Source organism: Budorcas taxicolor, chromosome 13 (genome assembly GCF_023091745.1).
Source record: "Budorcas taxicolor isolate Tak-1 chromosome 13, Takin1.1, whole genome shotgun sequence".
NCBI lineage: Eukaryota > Metazoa > Chordata > Mammalia > Artiodactyla > Bovidae > Budorcas > Budorcas taxicolor.
The window spans coordinates 35,026,080-35,048,261 of record NC_068922.1 but is presented as its reverse complement, the minus strand read 5'-3'; the positions used below and the strand labels follow the sequence as shown (position 1 = coordinate 35,048,261).

General features: G+C 42.1%; 1 protein-coding gene across 1 annotated transcript; it reads right to left on the bottom strand.

Moving 5' to 3' along the window:
* Positions 1 to 120: 120 nt before the first annotated feature.
* On the bottom strand, positions 121 to 20,701 carry MAP3K8 (mitogen-activated protein kinase kinase kinase 8). Its single transcript, XM_052651212.1, has 7 exons — positions 20,345 to 20,701; positions 12,020 to 12,187; positions 9,348 to 9,609; positions 7,725 to 7,831; positions 2,683 to 2,835; positions 1,705 to 1,951; positions 121 to 251 (listed from the first exon to the last, which is right to left on the bottom strand). The coding sequence occupies exons 1-7, from the start codon at positions 20,681 to 20,683 to the stop codon at positions 121 to 123; spliced, it is 1,407 nt and encodes a 468-aa protein (XP_052507172.1). The 5' UTR covers positions 20,684 to 20,701.
* Between the last annotated feature and the right edge of the window lie 1,481 nt (positions 20,702 to 22,182).

Below are 22,182 nucleotides of genomic sequence, written 5' to 3'. Positions count from 1 at the left end.
GGAGGAGCCCAGCCAATAAAAATACAATTCCCTCGACGGAGATCCTGTGCAGTCAGCAGAATCAGCTTCCCAGAGATCTATGAACGTTGAGTCCTAATTCAAGGCAAACACCACCAGCCATCAGCCATACTCTAGGGTTGGCGGACCCCGAACAAGGTTGAAATAGCCAGCAAGGGCCCCAAGGTCTATGTAGAGAGAACGCTGCCTCTTCAGCATCTCTGATTCCTCAGTGCTCCCAGCGCACGAAGAGTCTGAAAAAGGAAACATAAATAAAAAAATAAAATGTGATCAGGGGACATGTTCAATAATAGATGCCTGTTCCCTCAACTTAACACAAAACAACACACTTTGGGCCTAATGAAACAGCATTCAAACTCTGTTGAATTATTATTAAAAAGCCATAGAATTGGGGGCTTCCTCGGTAGTCCAGTGGTTGAGACTCTGCCTGCCAGTGCAGGGGCTGTGGGTTTGATCCCTGGTTGGGGAACTAACATCCCACATGCCTCAGGGTGTAGCCAAAATTTTTTTTTTAAGCTGTAGAATTGAACACGATGGGCTAGTTTATGGGATATGGCACAGACAAAATAATTCAAAAAAGAGTCAACAACCACAATAAATTAGCTGGAAACACTGGCCCATTTTCCAACATCCCAGATGATTCTTTTCAAATACAGGAAAGTCAGAGAAGAAGCTGAGAAATGCAAACAAGCATTCCAGGCTTGACATCTGGGTTTGGACCCAGACAGAGTTAGAACATCACAGATTTCATAATAAAAATAGAAACCCTTCTCCATGCATATCCAATGTTTCTGGAATGTGTATCGTTTTTCCTAAATGGGAAGGTTTCACAGCTGGAAGAGAGATTTTTGAGCAGAGGAAGACAGAAATGTAGGTTGCTTTCAAATTCAATATTTTATCAGTGCTGTGATGTTTCCAACCAACAGCTGGCATAGTTTACCATAACTGCATTATACAGAGTCCCCCTCTTTGCCAACAGCAAAACTGTCATGCTTGATCTATTTTTAAAAGCAAACAGTCTTCTGTTGCAAAAGAAAGCAAGGCAGAGGTAATTCTCAAAGACGGCATTACCTCCATCTGCACTGGAAACCAGTTAGGCTTGCTGGTAAATTAGCCGATTTTTTAAAAAATTGTGACTCTTTTTTTTTTTTTGCCACACCCTATGGCTTGCAAGATCCTAGTTCCCTCATCAGGAATCAAATTCATGTCCCCTGCAGTGGAAGCATGGAATCTTGACCACTGGACTGCCAAGGAATTCCCAGCTAATTTTTTCTTTTTTGTGTATATATGCTTTTGCTAACATTCTTGCTAAAATCTCTCCAACAACTTATAGCATGCAGGAAGTCACTTCAGTTTTTTTTTTTTAATTTTACTTAGGTCAAGTTGATTGACAATGTTATATTAATTTCTGCTGTACAGAAAACTAACTCAGTCATATATATATATAAGAATATGAAAAATATTACATACATATATATACTTTTTCATATTCTTTTCCATTATGCTTTATCACAGGATATTCCTGTGCTATGCAGTAGGACCTTGTTGTTACCCATCCTACATATACTAGCTTGCACCCGCTAATTCTATTTGTTTTTCCAGGTGTGTTCATGAGTTCTATCAGAAGGTGGATGGAGACAGAAAAGAAGGGAAGCCAGGGCACCGCACACTGCAGGGTGTCCATACCGGCAATGTTCTCAGGAAGCTCCAACTCCTTCCGGCTCAGCAGCCGCTTCCGCTCAAAGAGGGCAGAGTCCAAACTCTGACAGCGGGGTTGATCCTCCCTGGAGGGGTTCAGCGCCTCGTGTTTCAGTAGGTCTGCTGCCCTAGGCCGGTGATTGGGGTTCCTCTCCAGGGCAGCCTCGATCAGCTCTCTCATACCAGGACTGCAGTCTTCAGCGATATCTTCCAAAGGAGGCGCCTGCTTGTGGATCTGTGAACAAACCAGCTCTTTAAGCATCAATGGCATGAAAATATACCCTCGACAGGACAGGTATTCTAGTTACAAGACCGGGAAAGTCTTTTGTTTTGAGGTGAATACAGCTCATACCCTTCAGTAACATTTCCTAAGGACACTGAGTGAAAGCCATCTTTTGGTTAAATGCAGTCAGAGATAAACACTTGAGGTCTGAATACACAGCTTTCCATAGGAGCAATGCCCGAAGGTCCCTGTGCAGAAACTGGGAAGCGCCTGCCTCTCAAGTTCTCTATAGTCAAAGGAGGGGGGTGAGTGGCAGGGGCGGCGGGGGCGGGGCGCTGCGTGTTTCACTACATGCCAGGCTGCCCTGGGGATCTAGAATCTAATTCTGTCTTTCTGGAAAGTGTTCAAAGAACATATACAACTTCCTCAGTTCAATGATGTATGCTACTCTGATGCTTTTCAGTGGTATCGTGTATAACAGCATAGCATACGATTTCTGCCTGGGCACAGCTGGATGGGTTTCCATAGGGTGATCCCTCCATGTGGGAGAGTGAGGGTTATACTAAGCCTAGCATATGGTCAGCATACCATGGTTAGCATACTGAGCATATACTAGTGTTACCAGAGGATGATGGTCATACTGCACCATCATCCCATCAGTTGTGTGTGCTATCAGAGAGAGAGCAACTCTCCTGAGAAGTGAGATGCTCCAACCCCACCCTCCCCCCGCCGCCCCCACTTACTATGTACAGGTAGGAGGGGTAGGCGGAGCGCGGGTAACGCTTCACCCAGGGCGGGGTGCCCGTCTGCATGTGGATGAGAGTGGCCCCCAGGCTGTAGATGTCTGCTTTGGTCGAATGGCCCCTGCAGAGGATCACCTCCGGACTCATGTAAATCTGAAAGAGAAGCAGGAAGGTCAGTCTGACCCCCTCATGGGTCTAGGCACCATTTCCCTAACCCAGTTCTGGAAGTTGGCACATGCCCCTCTCTATCCACTGCACACTCCATCCCTTGACAACAGCATGTCACTGCTGTGTTCCCTTCAGCAAAGGGGTAGCCCTGACCCATGCAGACTCAGGCAGCTTTACCCTGCAGCCTCACAGCACCTCTCCCCACAGACTGAACACAAGGCAGACCAGGCAGGAAGCCATCCACGGCTGAGAACACATCTGGCACTCCCACTCAAAGTTCTGCAAAGCGAGGATCAATGTTTCCTGTTCCTACTAAAACACCAATTCCTTTTGTATTTCAATGGACACTAAAATACACATCCTCATTTCATGTTTGGCATTAAAACGCCAAACTGATAATTATCTTCAGTCATCAAAAGCAGCAGAGGTCCCAGAGTATCAACACCAACTACACAGAAGAGAAGAATTTAAAGTGTAACACTGGAGGACTTCCCTAGTGGTACAGTGGATAAGAATCTGCCAGCCAATGCTAGGGACACGGGTTTGATCCCCAGTCTGGGAAGATTCCACATGCTTCAGAGCAACTGGGTCTGTGCGCTGTAAGTGCTGCCACTACTGAAAAGCCCACGGACCCTAGAGCCGGTGTTCCATAATAAGAGAGAAGCCACTGCAATGAGAAGCCCGTGCACTGGAACCAGAGAAAGCCCCTCTGCAGCAACAAAGACCCAGAGCAGCCAAAAACAAATAATGTGTAACATTGGAAAAGTGATCCTAATGGGTCATTTCTATGAACCACTTCTTATTTCTACCCACCAGGGAGCCCAGTGACTAAATATTAAAGGTAGGCCATGTTCACATTGTGTAAGTTGGTTTTATGAGCCAATGCTGGAAAAGGAGGGCTCATTTTAGAAATGGTTTCCCTAAGCAGTGTGTGTTTCTAAAAGAGAAAAAGAGCAAACACCAGTGACCTGTCTTTATGGCTGGTACAGGCAGAGTGCAGTTCCTACCCTCACTGTCAATATTTAGCTTTAACAACTTTGGATGCTGCCATGAACATGGAGAAGAGGGTGAGTATTCCCAGAATGCATTTCAGAGTAAATAAAGAAAGAACTGGCTTACAAAAACTGGGGAAATTGCCCAGTTTCCCCACCTCACTTGCCTCAAGTACTTCCTACAGCACACTTCCGGCTGCCTGGGCTTGGTTCCTTTCTCTCTCTCTCCTTGGACTTTCTTACTAAATAAAATCGCAAAGTTGAGCAACACACTCAGTGGTCAGGACAACTGTTAACAGAGGTGCCTGCCTCCCCTCCCCCAACCCCAGGTGACTCTCCTAAGCAAGGATTAGGCAAAGTGCTACTTCTGGTGTCACCAGTGGCAGCTGTGTGCTCGCCTGGGGCCCTGGAGGGGGTGTGGGGTGGCATGTGGTGGTGGCAGATCCCTTGCCCAGAGCCCCATGGCTCCCAGCTCCTGACTCCTTAAGCTCTAGGGAGCCACAGTAGCAGGGCATGAGGTCAAAGGCACTTCCTGAAACAGGCCTGGGGGGAACCCAAGCCAGGCTCTCTGGGGGTTGAACACCCTTAGGCATGGACCCAGAAGCCTAGAGCTCAGCAGGGTGGGGGTAGGGGGTGGGGGTGTCAAGGCCTTTACTTCCCAACACATTTATTACAAAGGGAAGGAGACTCTGTGTGTGTGTGTATACGTGTTTGTATGTCCCCACATACTTGATGATGACATGTGACCTTATATAAGAACTTTACAAAAGGAACAAGGCTATCAAGGGAACTCTAATTACTTTTTCACATTCATTATTTCTTCTTTCTCTGTACCAGGGAATTCCAAAACAATAGTTTAAAGATAGGCTGGATTAACCCTGTATGTGCATCGCATGGCACGGTTACAAGATCATGCCCTGGATAGGAAGGCCGTGGGTGACCAGCATCTGTATTTGGAAGCTTGGCTGGAGGGTTCAGAAGTCATCTGATCAAACCAAATGATCAAGTTCTAATGGAAGGCGAATCTGCACAGCTGACCCTGATTAACGATGCCTTCTTGCTCTTTAAGGATGAGGGTCAAAACAAGCTTTCTGAGAAGTGACCTCTACACCTCAACTCATCAGCACACTTCCTAACACACTACAATCACAACTGCCAGATGTACAGTAAACAAATGCGGGTGGATCAGAAGAGTTTTTACAGCTAGGAACGCCAAGGCCAATTTAGCACTTCATAGAAAGCAATTAACATTTGGTGAAAATACTTCAGTCCAAACTCCTATTCAGGGATAGACACTGTGTTGCTATCTTGTACTCAAACACACACTCCTCTGATAGAAAATCCCAGAAAGGAGATGTCTTTCTCCAGTTATTGCAAAATGTCCAATTTGATCATCCTGCCGGGAAAAGAAAGGTATTTTCCATCTTTAATACCATAAATAGTTTGTTTCTCAAACTGGCTCCAGGAAAAGGGGTAGGGTGTCACATATCTCAATGTCTGACAACTGCCAAAACATGCTGAAGTCTTTCCAAAGAAATCATGTCAGAAGTGTTAAGCCTTATTAGATTTTGTGCTTTGGGGAAGTATTCCCAAGATCTGGAGACTAAAACATGCTTAGAACAAAAGGTCTACAGTTTTCTGAATATTATTTTGCTCGAAGACAACTCTCCAGGATCCTCTCCCAAGTATTTTCCAGAATAAGTTCACTAATAAAAGCGAAACCAAAGATCTCTTCTGCTGCCCAAGAAAGTCTGCTTTAAGAGAGTTAAGAAAAGGCTTACACAGCCTGGATGGGAGGAGAGTTTAGGGGAGAATGGATACACGTGTCTGTATGGCTGAGTCCCTTCACTATTTACCTGAAACTACCACTGCATTTATTAATTGGCTATGCCCCAACACAAATTAAAAAGGTTAAACTTTGAGGGGGAAAAAAAAGATTAAAAAAAGGCTTACAAAATCCCAGCCTAAAATGCAGACAATTCTTTTTGCAACTGTGTGCATACGTGTACTCTGTCACTTAGCCGTGTCTGACTCTTTGCAACACTTTGGCCTATAGCCCACCATGCTCCTCTGTCCATGGGATTTTTCAGGCAAGAATACTGGAATGGGTTGCCATTTCCTCCTCCGGGGGATATTCCCAACCCGGGGATCGAATCCATGTCTCCTGCGTCTCCTGCATTGCAGGCAGATTCTTTACCTCTGGGCCACTGGGGAAACCCTGCACTGCAGCTGAGTGCAATGCAATACATTCACTGGCTAAAATAAAGTCTATCTTTTGAGTAACACCAGGACTGACCTGATAATCTTAAGGCAAAAGATTCAGCAACTTCCCCCTCTTCGCTTCCTGAGGGCACTTTCAACAGAGAAGGGCATGGGGCTGAGGGACTCTGATAGCTAAACACCTCATCGTCATGGAGATGGGCCAGGAGGGCAGATTCTACCCCCATGTACCTTCCCAGATGCAACCAACCCCACACCCATCATAACTGACTGTGAACTAAACAGCTGGTCATTTATTAATAATCCAGGTAAATTTAAAACAGGTCCTAACTCCAGAATGGAGTCCTTGTTGGCTTTGTCTTGGGTTCCATCCCTTGCATACATAGCAGCCTGAACACTCAGATGTCCAACAGACACTCACTACATGAATCAACTATGCAGCCTAATAATGTGAATGCTAAATATATTATCTGAAAGCTCATGAATGCGTTTCTCTGAACCTCATTTAGATTCAGAAGTTTTGTTTTTGTTGTTTTTGTTTCACAAATAAGTTGAATATTATAGTAAGCTTATACCTTCAAATAAGATTCATTCATGCTCCAATAAATGAGAGTTAAGAGTCCAGGGATTAAACAGAGGCCTAAAATATCAGATCTCAATAAATGTTGTTTTTAATGATCATGACGATTATGGCTATAATTGAACCAAAGCAGTAATACTGTTATACTGAAAATGTACATACTAGTTACACAGCAGTTAAACCTTAGACTATAGACTCAGAAAAAACTAGATTCGATTCCCTGATCTGTCAGTAGCTGAATAACTTTGGGCACTTTATCTTAACCTCTTCAAGCTTATTTTCTTATTTTAAAATGGTAATAACAGTATTTCCCTATGATAATAGTATTGTGAGGATAAAATGCTGCTGCTGCTGCTGCTAAGTCACTTCAGTCGTGTCCGACTCTGTGCGACCCCCTAGACAGAAGCCCACGAGGCTCCCCATCCCTGGGATTCTCCAGGCAAGAACACTGGAGTGGGTTGCCATTTCCTTCTCCAATGCATGAAAATGAAAAGTGAAAGTGAAGTCACTCAGTCGTGTCTGACTCTTAGCGACCCCATGGAGTGCAGCCTACCAGGCTCCGCTGTCCGTGGGATTTCCCAGGCATGAGTACTGGAGTGGGGTGCCCATTGCCTTCTCCAGAGGATAAAATAATATAATACAAATAAAGTGTTAAAATGAGCACACGACACAGAGTGAATGCTCATTAAAAATGTTCCCATGATAATAATGATTTAATGTAATGGATTTCTTCCCCTTCTTTGTCCCTTCTGCAGTAATGATAGAACATCTTATTTTTACTGTTGATAAGATATTGCCAGACTGTGCTGATGGTCCAGTGGTTGAGAATCAGCCATGCAATGCAGGGGATGTGGGTTTGATCCCTGGTCAGGGAACTAAGATCAAACATGCCTCAGGGCAACTAAGCCATGTGCCACAACTACTGAGCCCCCTGGCTCTGGGTTCTGAGCACAACAACTTGAGAGAAGCCCATGCATCACAAGGAAAGACCCCAAATGCCACAATTAAGACCCAAGGACAGCCAAACATAAATAAATACTAAAAAAAAAAGCTATTGCCCATTTTCGGATGAACATAATTACCTCTGTTCCACGGAGGTCCTTAGGAAAATAGATCTCTTCGGTCATTTGGACACTTAGACCAAAATCCACCAAAACAGCTTTTGTGGACATGAAAACAATGTTGCTAGCTATAAAGAGAGGAGAAATTTTAGTAAAAAATTGTGTATCTATCGATAAGCAAAATGGAAACATTATTTAAATTGGGTTGCAAATAACGATACATCGAAATGCTTCCTTTATTGAAATGAGCACATTATATTCAAAAGGGAGAGGTGAATGTGGGTGCGAGTTTAGGTAAAAATCACTTCAGATTTGTCAAGAATTCAGTCAAAGTGGATATAAATGAAGGCAGTCATTAATAATTGTCAAATGACAATAGCCAAGACATGGAAACAAGCTAAGCATCTATCAATGGTGATGAATGGATAAAGAAGATTTATACATATGCAAATTTGGTGAATACTTATACACATATAAGTTGTCTGATACATATTAATGTAATGGGATATTATACAGCCATAAAAAAAGGATATCCTGCTATTTGTGACAACATGGATGAACCTTGATGGCTAAATAAATCAGACAGAGAAAGACAAATCTCATACAATCTAACTTTTATGAGGAGTCTAACAAAGAAAAAAGCAAGCAAACATAGAAACACAGAATAAAGTGGTTGCCGGGGTGGGGGTAAAGAGAATTTGGGATGGTGGTAAAAAAGGTACAAACTTCCAGTAACGAGATAAAAACTTCTGGGACTATATGTCCAGAAGTCATGTATAGCATGGTGACCATAGTTAACAATTGTTGTTCAGTTGCTAAGTGGTGTCTGACTCTTTGTGACCCCATGGACTGCAGCTATCCAAGCTCCTCTGTCCTCCACTATCTCCTGGAATTTGTTCAAATTCATGTCCACTGAGTCAGTGATGCTATCTAACCACTTAATTCTCTGACACCCCCTTCCCTTTTTGCCTTCAATCCTTCCCAGCATCAGGGTATTTTTCAATACTGTATGGTATTTTTGTAAGTTGCAGATTTTAAAAGCTCTCACCACACAAAAAAATTATAAATACATGAGATGGATGATGTGTTAACTAACCTTATCATGATAATCATTTTGTAATATATACATGTATCAGATTACTACACTGTACATCTGTTATATTGTCAACGATTATTATGTTATATTGTCACTTATTTCTCAATAAAGGTGGAAAATATTTTTTATATTTTATATACTGTGTACTATTATCAAGCCACTTTCTGAAACTAAAAAGTAAAATTCCCAACTTTTCTCAGTATAAGTTTTGCTAGCCCAATTTATGCTTAGATATTAAGGATTCAGAGTGGACCTCTCCTATGTATTTCCCCACAATCTCTTACTCTTAGAAAGCAGTCATGCTCATGCTTAGTTGCTCATTGTGTACGACTCTTTGCAATCCCATGGACTGCCAAGCTCCTCTGTCCATGGAATTTTCCAGGCAAGCATACTACAGTGGGTTGCCATTTCCTTCTCCAGGGATTATTCCTGACCCACAGGCAGTCCTCATGCCATCAGGGACCTTCATGTTGAACAGAAGAGCCCATCTGCTTAAAGTCCAGCTAGTCTGTTTAAGCCAAAAAGGGACACATCCAAAGATAACTCACGTTTAATGTCGTGGTGGATCACTTTCTTTGAGTGCAGAAAATCAAGTCCCTTGAGAACATGTTTTGTCACCCAAATTATCTCAAATTCTCTCATGGGTCCACAGCTCTCCAGTTTCTCCAGGACAGACCCTCCTTCGCCTGCTTCCATGAAGAGATGAACAGTTTCACCCCATAGAACAGCACCATATAACTCAGCGATGTTCTCGTGCCGGAAGCAAGCCTGGATTTCCACGTCAGATGGCTTAAATTGGTCTACTGGGATCTAGAACACAAAAGCACAAGGAATATCCTCAACAACCCCAGGATAATGAAAAATATACACAATATAGGTCAACTTACAAACCAGAAGGCAAACAAATGCCCTCAAGGATACTCTGATGTATTATGAAATTGTACTCCTGAGTAAAGGTAATGTTTACTTGGGATCTGCCTTTACATGTCTGCATAAGGTGAAAAAATTCAAAATAAGAAAATAAAAGACAAAATAATAAAATAGTACTTTCATTTAGAGTAAAGACACCCAATGAAAGAAATGTTCATGATTGACCCACAGAAGGTAATTTCCCATCTGTTATACATGAAATTTCTATGGTACCTAGATTTTGGGTCATTATTTTCAGTCTTCCTTGTCATAAAACACTGTCTCTAGTCTCACAGTTCACGTTCTATCAATGCTTTGAAATAAGCACTGACCGTCTATTCTACAGAAAATCAATAGTCATTAATAAAGAAAGAAGTAACTTTTACATGACCGGAATGCCTCCAAAATAAACTGTTAGATTGAAGTAGGCAAGATGCAGAAATGCATATATTATGTTCCCATTTGTAAAAACATATTACACTATACAGACACATGTCCACAGAAATTTTCTGGAAGGACATGTAAGAACCCATTAATGGTAACTGCTGCAAGGAAAGGGGTCTCATTCTTTAGCCTACATCCTTATGAACTGTTTGGGGTTGTTAATCATCTTACATGTTTCTCTTTTTTAAGAAAACACACGGCTTAAAAATTAAATATAAGGACTGCAAGGAAAATAACCCACAAATCTATTTGCCATGTCTTTTGTGATAAAACTGAAAAACAGAACACTTTCTGGCTCTAAGAGCTTTAAAAGATGTCTCCAGATTTTTTTTTAACTTGGACATATCTCTTTCTAAATGTAACCTTCAAATAACTAGTATATTACTGCCTTTTTTTCCTTTAATAACAGATGCTCTGGGTCAACCTTTATGGAGGCACAAACGAGGCCCTCATGACGAAAAGAGCGACTGAGATGATAGTGTCATTATTTTCTATTTTGTTTTTTTGTTAAATCAAAAGTGAGTCTGTTTCATTGCCCTTAAAAAACTTTAAAGTGTAAGAGACATATGCAAAAATGCAAAACAGATTATCACATTCAATGAATTTTCAACTGAACACACCCATGTAACCACCATGTAGATCAGGAAACAACTTCACCAGCATCCCTGAAACCCCCTGATGACCCCGACCTGTCACCACTCCCCAGGGACACCCACAGACGGGATTTCCAACAGGTCTGTTCAGCCTTTTGGGCCTTTATATAGGGTTGGCCAAAACGTTCCTTCAGGTTTTTTCATACGATGTAATGGGAAAACCTGAACAAATGTTTTGGCCAACTCAGTATAAGTGGAATCTCATAGAACAGATCCTGTTTTGTGTCCAGCTGTTCTAGCTTCACCTAATGTAGATTTATCTACATCACTGCAGTTGTAAGTCGTTTCTTCTCTTTGCTGGACAGCATTGCATTGTATAAATATACCACATTTCAACATCTGCAAACTTTCCAGTTTGGGGCTATTGCACACAGTGCTGCTATGGACACTCCAGCATATGGCTTCTGGGGATTGTGGATGCATGCCCACTGGTCAGGAACCTGCAGGAGCGGAATTGCTGGGTCATAGGGTGTGTGCCTGCTCACTTTGGTAAATCAGGCCAGTATTCCAAAGTGAGGGCACCGCAGCAGGTGCTTAATGTTTAATAAGAAGAGATAGGGTGTCTTCAATACTGGTCTATTTAAATTTAGCCTTTGGGGACTTCCCTGGTGGTTCAGTAGCTAAGACTCCACACTCCCAATGCAGGGGGCCCAGGTTCAATTCCTGGTCGGGGACTAGATCCAGGATGCTGTAACTAAGAGTCCGCATGCCAAAGCAAAGATCCCACATGCCACAACTAAGACCCAGTGCAGCCAAAATAAATGAATAAATATTTTAAAAATAAATAAATAAGTTCAGCCCTGTATTCTGCAGTTCCGAGAAGTCTTGTGGCTTTCCGAACAGCGTCTACTTCCCTGCCTAGTCCCCTCCTCTGTGGGTGAGATTAAAAACAGCAGCAAATAAATTTGCTCTTGCAGGAGAGCCTCCCTCCCCATCCTACCACAAGAACGATGCAGGCATCCAAGCTGGCACTAAGTAAGCTAGTACCTTCTTTTTTATCAGTGCAAACTGACTAAACTCAGCTATTGTACTTAAGTAGACTTGGGGGTTGAATGACCCCAGGTAGGAAGTCTATCTGTAAAACACAGATGCTTTGTTGGACTGAGCACCTTCAAACAAGAGGCAGTCAAAGGATAGCCAGCTTTGAGTAAAGAAACACACAAAAGCCCCAATGCCAGCACTCAGGGCACCGTGTCTGGTTATGCAGTACATACCAATTTACAGGCCATCCTTTTCTTAGTCTTTATATCTTGTGCTAAGTACACTTTCCCAAATGCCCCCCGAGGAATGAAATCGGAGCCAATGTTCCTGTAGGTCAGCTTCCAAGGGATGAGCAGAACATCAGAGTCTATTTGGTAGCGTCCATTCTGAGGAGTGATTACCTACAACAAAGCAAACATGCAGGAGGGTGAGAATTTCAGCAAGGTTCTCTTCCAAGACCCACCCTTCAGGAACTGGTTATGTTAGAACACATTCTTACACGCAGTGTTAAAAATGAATGTCACTGTATGTAATCCTAATAGTGTACAGAGGCTATATTTAGAGCTTCAGCAAGACAGAGAAAGCATGTAACAGAAACACGCCACTGGCCAGACCTGATCATATTTCTATCTGCATGTGAGTAATTCATTGCGAAAGAGAACTTTAAAAATGGTTTATCTAAGGCACCCTGACTGTTGCGACCAAAGGGCTGAAAATAAAGATTGCAGAAATGTAAACTGTACACGCAAGCTGACTGGCTTCCAATTAAAATGTGCTAACCTGTTAGTCTGCATAACCATTACTCAGAGATGATGCACACAGAGAGAGTGCGGAAAAGAACTGATGATCACAGAGCATTCTGGGAACCAATGTGTTTTGCCAGAGCTGTAAGTTGACATAAATTAAGCAAGGGCAGAATTATCTCTCATCTACTCACTCATTTAATGTTTACTGAGGGCAGGATACATGCCAGGCTCTCTGTTTGGTGCTGAGAAGTCAAGAACAAGAGACAGACAGTCCCTGAACTCTGAGTGTCAGCAGACACTTTGAACAAGACGGCTGACTCAAAAACTGAGAGCCACAACCTAAGATGGATAAAGAAGATGTGGTCCATATATATGCAATGGAATACTGCTCAGCCAGGGAAAATGAGGCAATGCCATTTGCCCCAACACAGACAGACCTAGAGATGATACAAAGTGAAGTCAAACAGAGAAAAGCAAATACCACATATCATTTACATGTGGAAACTTAAAAAAAAGATACAAATAAACTTATATACAAAGCAGAAAACAAACTATGGTTACCAAAGGGGAAATGGGAGAGGATAAGTTAGGAGTTTGGGATTAACATACACACACTACTATATATAAAATAGATAACCAACAAGGAGCTACTGTACAGCAAAGGAAACTCCACTCAATATTTTGCAATAATCTACAAGGGAAAAAAAATCTAAAAAAGAATACACAGCATAACTGAAACACTTGGCTGCATACCTGAAATGAATCAACACTGTAAATCAACTCAAATAAATAAATAAAAACAATAACTAAAAAATTAAGAGACAGATATCTCGATAGCAGTATGGGTTATAAGGGTATGTACCCATGTCAAAACTCATCAAACTGGATATTAAAGATCTTTGTATTCTGTGCCTGTGTGTTAGTCACTCAATCATATCTGACTCTTTGTGACCCCATGGACTATAGCGCCATGCTCCGTTGTCCGTGAAATTCTCCGGGCAAGAATACTAGAGTGGGTGGCCATTTCCTTCTCCAGGGGGATCTTCCTGACCCAGGGATTAAACCTGTGTCTCCTGCATTGCAAGCAGATTCTTTACCATCTGAGCCACCAGGGAAGCCCTCTGTGTATTCTACTGCATAGAAAGTCTATCTCAATTTTTAAAGAGTAAAAAATTAAAGGGAGAAATAATAATAAATAAAATGAAAACAAGTTAATAAGTTCACGAGAGAGGTGACCTGGAGCACATTCCTTTAAAAAAAAAATGGCATGTGGTTTTTTTCAAGGGCTAGAATCCCAAAAATACAGGTTTTACCTACAAGTCATTAGTAATATTATGACTTCGGGAATTATGAGACTATTAAAGTAACACAAAGTTATTTCAAGAACAGAAGAGGCTGCAGGGGAATGCGGATCACGTGGGAGAGAAGATAGCGATTCATCTCCAGACCCACTGGGCCGCTTACTCGACCCTGCTCTGGGAACAACCCTGGTGACGGTAAGGGTTATTCATTCAGGACCCATTATTGCTAATCGTAGCTACGCCCCACAGACGTGTGCACTATTAGTCAGGGGATGAAACAGAGAAAGATGCTAATACTTAGAAATGTGAAGTTACTGACACTCAAAACTTTAGCATTTACTGAGCATGGCCGCTGTGCAAGGCCCGAGGGGGACCATAACTAAGCGGAGACCACGGTCTTGCCAAGTTTGAAATATGACCTCGTTTCAAGAAGCGTCACCTCATTCCTGGAAGCCACTTCTACAGGAGGCTGGGGGCACGGTGGGTTTAGTCCTCAAGACAGAGCTGTGCTCTCGGCACTCGGCTGCACTGGTTTTACTGCCTCTTCCTTGTTATTAAATATTTACAGATCCAATTGCTCTTGATTCTCCAGGGCTCACTTCAGGGTTTAAGCAGCCTTCGGAAAAAACCATCTTACTTTTTTTTAGGTTTGGTTTTTCTTTTTTAATCACTGAAGTATAGTTGATTTACAATGTTGTGTTAGTTTCAGGGGTTCAGGATGGCGATTCAGTTACATAAACACATATATATTTTTTGAGGTTCTTTTCCATTATAAGTTATTACAAGATACTGAGTAGAATTCCCTGTGCTATATGGCGGGTCCTTGTTGTTTATCTATTCTATATGTAGCAGTTTGTACATGCTAACCCCAAACTCCTAATTTCTCCCTTTCCCCTCACCTTTCTCCTTTGGTAACCATATATTTATTTTCGACATCTGTAAGTCTGTTTCTATTTTGTAAGTAAGTTCCTTTGTATCATGTTTTTATATTCCACATATACGTGACATCATGGGATATTTGTCTTTGTCTGACTTCACTTGAAAGTTTTACTTTTGTTCAACTAATCTGCTTTAACCCACTCTGGGCCGTGTCCGCTTAGCTGAGAGGATGAGAGTAATAATACTAGCCATCTGGTGAGTGCTAGCTCTGGGCCAGGCACTGTGCTGAGTACTTCACACACTAACACATCAGTTTTGCACAAGTCTGTATTGTAAGGACTCTCTTTATCTCCACTTAGAGATGAAGAAATTGACTTGAAGAGGTTAAGGAACTCAGTAGGCAGTGACAGAATCAGGTCTGTCTGACCTCAAGCCACAGCTCGTATTCTTTAGATAAGAGCCTTCAGTTTTCCAGAGGTTGTAATTAAAGTTGAACCCAGTGACCAAATGCCTAACTTATAGTTCACTGAGATGGCTTGGCCTTCTCCTCTTTAGATCAAATACCGCAGTTCCTTCACCCCAGTTTACCATTCCCCACATTCTTCTCTGAAAGCCCTGAGAGTTCTCCACGCCACCTCTGATGACACACCCTGAACGTGCAGGGTGACACACAAGTGTTGGCCAGTATGTGGTTCTGCAAAGTCCTGGATCTTCCCAAGCCCTAGACCTTCCCTATCTGGGTTTGAAATATTTTCCCCCTTCTTCTTTCTAGCAGCTCAAGTTAAGTAATCTTCTGGAAATCTCTGTTGTCCATTATCTCTGTCAACTCTTCCATGTACTAAAGCCACATTCAAGTGCAGACACTGGAGGCAAGCTGCCTGTGTGTGTGCGTTTGTGCGCTCTCCATCGCTCAGTCATGTTCAACTTTTTGCAACCCCATATGGACTGTCACCCGCCAGGGTCCTCTGTCCAGGAGATTCTCCAGGCAAGAATACTGGAGTGGTTTGCTATTTCCTTCACTTGCTGACCCAGGGATCGAACCCACATCTCCTACGTCTCCTGCACTGACAGGCGAATTCTTTACCATTCCATCACCTGGGAAGCCCCTATGCTGTCCATTTATTCATCCTGATCACTGCCATTGGCATGACACATCACCAGCCCAGAAACAGAATTTGAGTAGGTAAGTCAGTGAGAATGATTCCATAAGGGTGATGTGGTAGCTAGAAAATGGATGGGACCTTGCGCTACATGAAGAGAGAGAAGGGATCGAGAACAAAGGCCAAGCTGGCTCTGTGCTCCCCTGCTGGTCCCACAGCAAAGGGACAGCCAGGTTCAAGTTCTGGGCTGTAAGATGGGCACTGGCTGGGGCCTGAGGCCCAAGGAGGAGGAAAGTTAACAGCACAGAGCACAAGAAGGGGCAGGCACAGCCAGGGGTGATGGGGAAAGAAGAGAGAAGACGTGCGGGACGAGGGAAGAAGAGGGAAGACGTGCAGTTCTGTAAACGCTGGGAGGACTGTCGTAAGGAAGGAGAGTGACAACCACAATGGCCTGTGTCCTTTCAACACTCACAATGTGCACACAGGTCACTTGCAATTATTCGTCCCAAACAACCATGTGGAGTGAATGTGGCCATTTACCGATTTTACAAATGAGTAAATGGAGGCTGCAGAGGTTGCAGTGGCTGGCTTGGTGTCACCTAGTCCATTTCAGAGCTGAGATACATGCCAGGCACTTTAACTCAAGCACCTGCTCTCTTCACCACTACTCATCATATACCTATGAGATTCATCCCATTTTTATGGCCAAGAAGTAGGGCTAGGACTAAGGGGGCTCACAGATAAATGTTTGTGCCATCTAAGGAAGGACTTCTCTGCAATCAGTTGGCCTGATATGACCATATACGCCCCAGAATATGATGCATGCTTCGTCACAGGTTTCCAAGCAAAGGCGAAAATGCCCCAGCAATTATTGGAGATGATGAATGGGGTGAGCCAAGCCTCCGAGAGACAGCTTGATTCAAGTATCTTTAAGGTTTTTTAAGACTGAGAAGCCGGGAATCTGTGACTAAGCCCTGAGGAGCAGCACTCAGCATCACACACCCACACCTCTGAGTGAGCTCCTTGGGGATCTTCAGCTTCCCAATAATCACCCAAGAGTTGAGTGTTGAGAACTCATTTTAGGCTATTAATCCCCAGATGTGGGTGAGAGTTGGTCTAGATTATAGGTAACTTGTAGCATCCTCATACAAAGCAATCCCTGGCTTAGTCTCCTCACGTTTCTTCCCCAGGTCCTGTGGATATTGGAGAAATCTATAAATATTACTTTTAGAAAATAGCAGCTACCTGCACACACATGCAGACCACCATTTCACATGCCTGTGCTTCAGGTTATTTTTGTAATTCCTGCGCCCTCCACCCTGTCTAATTCCATGGTGCTGTGATTGTTAGTTGCCAGCAACACATCATGTATCTATGCCTCCAATCTCACCATCTGGAATATTCTCTGCTCTCCATCCCCTTCATCTGGCTGATTCCAACTCAGTAATTAAAACATCACTTCCTCTTGGCGGGATTTCCCCTGGCAAGGCAGTGGTTAGGACTCAGCAGTTCCACTCCACCAGGGCCTGGGGTTCAATCCCTGGTTGGGGAACTAAGATCCTGCAAGCTGCGTGGTGTGGCCAAAAACAAGGGGAAAAAAAATCTATTTTTTAATTCCTCTTGGAGGCCTCTCTGATATTCTCCCTTCCTCCTATCAACCCTCATGGTTATGTGAGGTATCTTGCCTAACCATTCCCCTGATCAGGGCGTAGCTGTATTGAGAAATATTACACTGCATTATAACTACATGTTTACTTGCCTCCTTCAGCACACAGAAAGCGACCAGGAAACACAGACTGTATTTCTAGCACCTGAAAAAGCACCTCATGCCCTGTAGATGTTTGAGCTCTGTCTAGCAAACGAATGGACAAATACTGGAAGGAGAGCATGTGGTCCATATGCAGGTATACTTGGAACCAACGTGTTTAGTAGATGATTAGCCATCATCTTGCAAAGCAGAGAAACAGAATTTCCCCGAATTCCCTTCCGCACATTCCCAATTCTGTGGCCCATCTCTCATCAGTCTGATTGGCCAAGGGAAACAAGGGAAGTTTCTACATATTTACAAGCAAAAGCAATGTGTTTATTCTGTATGGTTTCCTTTAAAATAGTCATTTTAACAAGTAAGTATGCAAAAAAGAAACACATAAACCATTATGTTTCTGATCATAGACATATATGTTATTTTGAACCAGAGTTCTCCAGCTATATTTTAGCTAAGACAAACAGGTATGACCCCTAGTTCAAATTATGACTTCCCATGTATGAAAAGAAGCACTCTTCTCAAGACAAAGTATCAAATACAGTTTGGCATATCCAGATCAAAGCAAGTCATACACAATGCAAAACGTAACCTTTATACTTTTTTTTGTAAAACGTGATTTTGCAATCTTGCTGGCAATTGATCTATAGGTGAACACAGCTGGCTTCTAACAAAACAATTCACTACATAGCTGACCTAAATCACTGTGTTGTTTTGAAGTGAACAAATGCGGTACACAAAATAATAATAATTAAGTACTTGATACAGACTCTACTTGTTCAGCACCACCCTCCCTATATTAACCATCTCTCCATTTATATGCACCAAAGGAAACTGAGGTGCTTTCATCATCAGTAAGCATGTTTTGCAAGTGTCCACCCACTCCTTTGAGAATTGTTCTTTTCCAAAAATTAGATCACTTTTAGCCAGCACCGACATTCACCTTTGACACACTGAGACTAACCACACCCCAATACATCACCTGATCTTCTATTGTGGCAACTAAGTGTTGTCACAATATTTTGGATTATTTGCATACTTAGGATAACTAAACAACTATATCCCTTGTTATTCATACCTCACCAATTAAAGAGAGAGCATCTCTGGATAACTACTTACTGCCCACAAACTACATTTCTACAAGAACTGAATTTACCCAGTATAAATACTATGATGTTTCAAGATGTAACAAAAGAGGAGCACAAAAATTCAGCCTTCAAAATTGTTAATTAAACAGAACATTCTTTGACATAAATTATAGCAATATTTTTTGGATCTGTCTCCTAAAGCAAAGGAAATAAAAGCAAGAAGAAACAAATGGGGCCTAATTAAACCTAAAAACTTTTGCACAGCAAAGGAAACCAAGGACTAAACACAAAGACAACCTACTGAACAGGAGAAAATATTTTCAAATGATACTACCAATAAGGAAAGGGTGAATATTCAAAATATACAAATAGTTCCTACAGTTCTTCAACATCAAAAAAATAACAACCCGATTAAAAAATGGGCAGAAGACCTTAACTGACATTTCCCCACGAGGATATGTAAATGGCCAATAAGCACAGGAAAAAATGCTCAACATCTCTAATCACTGGGAAATGCAAATCAAGACTACAGTGAGATATCACCTCACACCTGTAAGAATGGTTATCATTGAAAAGAACACACATGCCGAATGCTGATGAGGATGTGAAGATAAGGGAATCCTCCTGCACTGTTGGTGGGAATGCAAATTGGTGCAGCCACTATGGAAAACAGGATGGAGGTTTCTCAAAAACTGTAAAAGAGAACCACCATATTCCCAAGCAATTCTGCTCTTGGGTATATATCTGAAAAAAGGGAAACAATAATTCAGTCAGACACATGCATCCCAGTGTTCTCAGCAGCATTATTTACAACTGCCAAGAAATGGAAGCAATCTAACCATCTGTCAACACATGAATGGATAAAGAAGATGTGGTGTACACACACACACACACACACACACACACACACACACACACACACACTGGAATACTACTCAGTCATAAAAAAGAATGGAATTTTGCCATTTGCAACAACATGGATGGACTTGGAGGGTATTATGCTAAGTGAAATTAAGGCAGACAAACACAAACACTGTATGATATCACTTATATGTGGAATCTAAAAAATAAAACAAATTAATAAATATTAAAAAAAGAAACAGACTCATAGAAAATAAACTAATGGTTAACAATGGGCAGAGGGAAAGGAAGAGGGTAGAGGATTGAGAGGTGCAAACTATTATGTGTAAAATAACCTATAAGGATATAGTGTGTAACATAGGAAATATAGCCAGTATTTTAAAATATTATACATGGAGTATAACCTTCAAAAATTGCGAATCATTATATTGTACACCTGTAACTTATATAAAATTATAAACTATACTATATTATATATATATAAAGACAAAAGTCTTTATTTCCCTCTCACATGAGTCTCAAAGCCTTTCTCTTGGACTTGACAAGTGAGCTCTTTAGTGAATCATGAAATTAAAATTCATTCTTCTTAATTACCTATCTGTAGAACTACTTCTAAAATAATGGATAAGATTATTTAAACGAAACTTTTAATGAAGGCTGTATTTTTTGCATCTTTCACATGGAGGTCATTCTTACAGATATTCCATTTTTAAAAACCATACCTGGCAGCCAGTCTGAACAACATTCAAATCCCACTCAGCGTTAAATGTAGCAGTAGGAAGCTGAACACACAGCACTCAACTGATGAGGAAAAAACATACCATATTTAACAAAATTCCAGATTCTTGAGGTCGGCATCTGTATAAACGCTTCGCAGTGTTGGATATGTGGTTTGCAAAAGCAAGCAAGTCCTCCACGGTCCCATATCTGACTGAGGACAACCAGGGCCCCTCCTGCCCACTGAGCAGCAGAGACTCAGACCGCTCCTCCTCGTTGTGGTTGCTGTCCTGACACATGGTCAGCAGACTGGGTTCATAAACCGCTGGCTCTTCACTTGCATAAAGATTTTCCATAATGTCTATCACATCGGACACATTCAAATGTTTCATTAATAAATCGAGTTCTTCTTTGTCGTCACTCCCGGTGCTCATGAACTCCATCACTGTTGGGCCCTCCAAAGAGTCTGCAGAAGAAAGCGCGACTACTTACTGTACTGTGTTTGTATTTGCGATCGATAGGAAACTGACAAGATTGACTGGGTACAGGCTTCTATGTGCTTTTGTTCATAAAATAGGGGCTTCAGCCACAGGGTGTGTGAGGTCAAGTGCACAGACAGTGAAGAAGGGACCTGAGATAACCTTTAATCTGGCGCTGACTTTACAGAGAGGAAACCTGAGATCCAGTGAACTCACTAACTACCCACTTACTCACTGAATTGCTGGCATCAGCTGTAGCCTCTGAAAATAAACATTCACTAAACCCAAGTGTGAATTTGAGGAGCAGGAGCTGAAGCACCTGGTTCTTGACAGTTTCCAACCTGCTGCTCTCCCAAAAGGGGCAACCCTTTCTGCATGATCTCTGTGACTTTTAGGCCTTGGGTGAATTTAAAAAGAAAAGAAACTCTCTTGGAATTCCCTGACAGTCCAGTGGTTAGGACTCAGCCCTTTCACCACAGGATCCCAGGTTCAATCCCAGGTCAGGGAATGAAGATTCCTCAAGCCACATGGTGTAGCCAAAGATAAATAAATACATAAAATAAAAATAGAAATACACTTAAAAAAAAAAAAAGAAATTCCTTTACCAAATTCAGGAGCTAGCTTTGCAAATCAAATTCAGGTCTTGAAGCCAGAAGCATCTCAAATGGACTTTAATCTAAGCAAATTTGGTGATGGTAAATCAAGTTTCAGGAATAATTCTGATGCAAATAAATCAAACGGCTCACTTAGAAGGAAGACAGCAAACCTCTAATCCTCCTTCTGCTGAGGATGGCTATGAGAAAGGAGAAGATTCTTTTAACCTGTAATCAGCCGTCCCCTCCTGTGACCAGAACTCTTTAACGGGACAAAGCATGCATCTCACAGACTCAAGAGGGTTCATTTAACATCTAGATCAATGACTCTTTAGAAGTTGTGGTAAGAGGCCAGGGCAGCCAAATCTATCATAAGCAAGACACAGACAAGGTCAACTAAGTCTGCTTAGCCAAAACTGTACTTCAGTTTTTCACACACATCAGGAGCCATACTTGGGGATCTGTAAATGTGAAAATGAAGAGAAATGAAGGGTAAACAGTGAGGCTGTAATCCAGGATTTTGGAACAATCCCATCCCAAAGGGTTAAAGATAAAAGGGCTTAAGGGACCTAAGAAAATAGAAAGGTATATATATCTACTTAAACTACTGCACTCCAAGCAGCCTCTCTCTGAGAGATGTTTCAGGTTCTTAAAAGCATAAGCCTTCAATGCACACAGGGATAAAAAAAAGCCACAGGCTCCCATCAACCTGGAGCACACCAAACCCAGGGAAATATTCCACCTCAGGGCCACCTGCCCACAACCCAGACACAGACCTCTTGGTGAATTTCACTGGAGAAATGAACCATGCAATTTTGTGCCATTATTAAGTTACTGGGGGGATCAATTTCTGCTCTACAAACAGTGTCT

What these genes read in the sequence shown, in the direction of transcription:
- MAP3K8 (XM_052651212.1), bottom strand. Translation starts at nt 20,683, where the DNA reads ATGGAGTTCATGAGCACCGGGAGTGACGACAAAGAAGAACTCGATTTA. An exon ending in AAAGGATGGCCTGTAAATTG is followed by an intron (nt 9,610 to 12,019) that starts GTATGTACTGCA and finishes TTTGTGTTCTAG; the next exon opens with ATCCCAGTAGACCAATTTAA. An exon ending in ACCCCTCCTACCTGTACATA is followed by an intron (nt 1,952 to 2,682) that starts GTAAGTGGGGGC and finishes GTTTGTTCACAG; the next exon opens with ATCCACAAGCAGGCGCCTCC.